General features: G+C 41.6%; 1 protein-coding gene across 1 annotated transcript; it reads left to right on the top strand.

Annotated features, from left to right (window-relative positions):
* The first annotated feature begins 990 nt into the window (after positions 1-990).
* On the top strand, positions 991-2,042 carry LOC120739243 (G-protein coupled receptor 183-like). The gene has a single exon (XM_040040957.1). The coding sequence runs from the start codon at positions 991-993 to the stop codon at positions 1,954-1,956; it is 966 nt and encodes a 321-aa protein (XP_039896891.1). The 3' UTR covers positions 1,957-2,042.
* The last annotated feature ends 732 nt before the right edge of the window (positions 2,043-2,774 follow it).

The raw sequence follows: 2,774 nt of genomic DNA, 5'->3' as shown, positions 1-2,774 counted from the left end.
CTTTGCCAAAGATTACTCCTCCCGTGATTAGTCCCACCGGAGCGTTTGTGGCCTGCAGCAGAAGTACGTCAGAAACATCGCCCACTAAGGAACAGAGCTCAAGAAAGGTCTGTATTATAGCAGAACAGTTCCCTTGGTGGCAAGAAACAGTCACAGCCTCTGGCTTTAATAGTTCATTACTCGAGGTAGCTCAGGTGTACTCTATTTAAAAACTCTTGCACTTTCACATTGTTCAAATCAGGCTGACTACGAGCTGCTGCAAACATTCCCGAAGCCCAGAACAAAACCTGATATTTATCAATAAAAAAAAAGCTGCAGATGAAAAATCAAAAATCTTCTTGTAGGACCCAAAGACAGAGAAACTAAACTTATGGCTTATGAATGTTTTTATTCCATCAGTCCACCTTTGATAAAATTCATTTTCCAAGTTATCATCCTTCTTTTTTGGAAATTAGCTTAAAGATGAGCTAAATGTCAGAAATGGGCTTTTAAAAGCTCCAAGAAATTACCAAATTCCCACTGACATTACTTACAATAATCTTGAACAGAATATGACCTTTTCCATTTTAATTTGGCAATCACTGCCCTTTTTATCCTTCTGTGAAAGGGTGGTGCTTTTAGAATGACTCTCTTAAGTGAGTTACATGTTCCTAGGGGGAGTCACGTTTCCCAGAGGAGAGTCCACACAGACACAATAACAAGATAACAGCCTGAGGAGAGGCTCTGACGGTGTTTGCGACATGTTTTTACTGTCTCTGGAGCTACTTTATCTCTACTTGTAAGATGAATCTCAGCAGAGCAGAAGCAGGGATTCTAATTAACAGACAGGCAGTGGCTTCACAGATGTAAAAGAAACCAAAACACTTTAATAACTTCGTGGTTTCAGTGGTATCAGCTGCTGTTTTTTGTGCTTCTGACTGGTCAGAAGTAGCTCAATAATCCTTCTCGCTCCTCTCCCATCAGACTGCTGATTCTTGTGGTAGCACAAACATGGACACAAATGTTTCATCACTCAGCTCAACATCCATCCTGACCCAGCTGCTTCTCAATACCACAGCATTCATAAACAGCACGGCAACATCCTTCAGTGCTATTGATGGGTGCGACAACCTGATAGAGGCCGTTCTCTTTGACCTGGCCGTTCAGTGCATCAATGTAATTTTGGGTATCCCGGCCAACTTACTCGTCATTGCTATTCTCATCCACAATCGCAAAGAGCCCTCCACTTCAGACATATTCTTGGGCTGCTTGGCCTTCATGGATGCCTACTTTGGTGCAATGACCCCCCTGAGCTTTCTTAATCTCTACCTCTGGAAGCTCAAAGAGGTGTTGTCTGCCATTAAGTTCTCCTATGGCGTGAAAGACACCAGCGGTCCGTTGTTCCTCTCCTGCATCTGCTTGGATCGCTTTGTAGCTGTACTCTTTCCAATCGCTTTTGGGCAACTTAAACACTTCAAGTACAGGTTAGGCCTCTCAGTGCTGGTGCTCTGCCTCACCTTTGCCTACTCAGCAGCCAAGATGGTGGGAGGACTCCCCAACTTTGAAAAGTTGTTCACCGGTGAGGTACTGGCAACATTTACTTGGATGGTGGTGTGTAACGCAAGCATCCTGTGGGCACTGAAGAAGTCCACCGGTGCAGGGAAAGATGCAATGCACCCCATGAAAAAGAAGGCCTTCAAGATGGTGCTCTCTATCCTGTGTATCATCGTGTTCAACTACCTGCCACTTGTTGCTCTGTTTCCATTTGAGGACTACTACTCCCCTCATGTGTTTCGCTGCTATGTGCAGCCCGCGGGTTTTGCCTTTCTGAACATCAGCAGCACAATCCAGCCCCTTGTCTACTTGTCTCGTCTAGAGAAGGTGCCTTTCCTCTCTGACGCCTGCATTAAAAAGATTACTTCCTGTTTCAACCCAGAGAAGAACCAGATTCCACAGGAGCAAAACCCACCTGCTTAGATTCACAAAATATAAAACTATAACACACATATTAAAATCTATGAAAAATAATTATCTGCAACTGTGAGAGTCAAATCCTGAGTGTAAAGTCCTACTTTGTTTTTGTTTGTTTTTTCACAGTTTACGTTTTACTTGAATGCATTTTTTTCATAATCAGTGAAAGAAATCTGTATCAAAGATTGAATCAATAATTAATCAACAAGTAGACAATGTTAAAATTATAAGCATTTTAATTTCATGTTTTCATAATGTGATGAATTGCTACAAGGAACATGTGAACTATTTGCTTGTGTTTTGGCGCCACCGTGAGGACAAAATACATCAATAAACTTTATCCTTCCAGTTAATGTGTGGACCAGTGACTGTGGTGAGGTTGTGAGGACATTTAGGCTCAGAATCCCAATCAGCATCATACTGATAGCAAACGGAGCATCTATCTGTTTCATGTGTGATGTCTTTCTCAAGGTGCATGGTGCAGGACAGGGTGTATACATTCCCCACATACCTCTCCAACATAATAATGAATGAATAGGTCAAACAGTGAATTTTTAACAAGGGTTAGTGTTTGCCACACACCAAAAACTCAGCTGCACCACTACAGGGAAAAAACACTACATATGATTTTATTCAATGTAGTTAAATGTGTTTTATACAGATCTATATTTTCTTTCCTACTGAGTGAACATTCATGCCATACTCAAATGTATAAATCAGACTGGTAGGTTCAAGAATACCACACAGTTAGGTTAACATAGCATACAACCCAAGTGAAAAAGCCATCTTAGCAATAATATCCGTCTTCCAACACCTCTAAAAAC

The sequence above is a fragment of the Simochromis diagramma genome, unplaced genomic scaffold, assembly GCF_900408965.1.
Source record: "Simochromis diagramma unplaced genomic scaffold, fSimDia1.1 OVJJ01000321.1, whole genome shotgun sequence".
Classification (NCBI taxonomy): Eukaryota; Metazoa; Chordata; class Actinopteri; order Cichliformes; family Cichlidae; genus Simochromis; species Simochromis diagramma.
The sequence above is the reverse complement of the archived record's forward strand: the minus strand, read 5'-3'. Positions and strand labels throughout refer to the sequence as shown.

Bases quoted from the DNA above. Each gene is read 5' to 3' on its own strand.
- LOC120739243 (XM_040040957.1), top strand. From the start codon at position 991: ATGGACACAAATGTTTCATCACTCAGCTCAACATCCATCCTGACCCAG.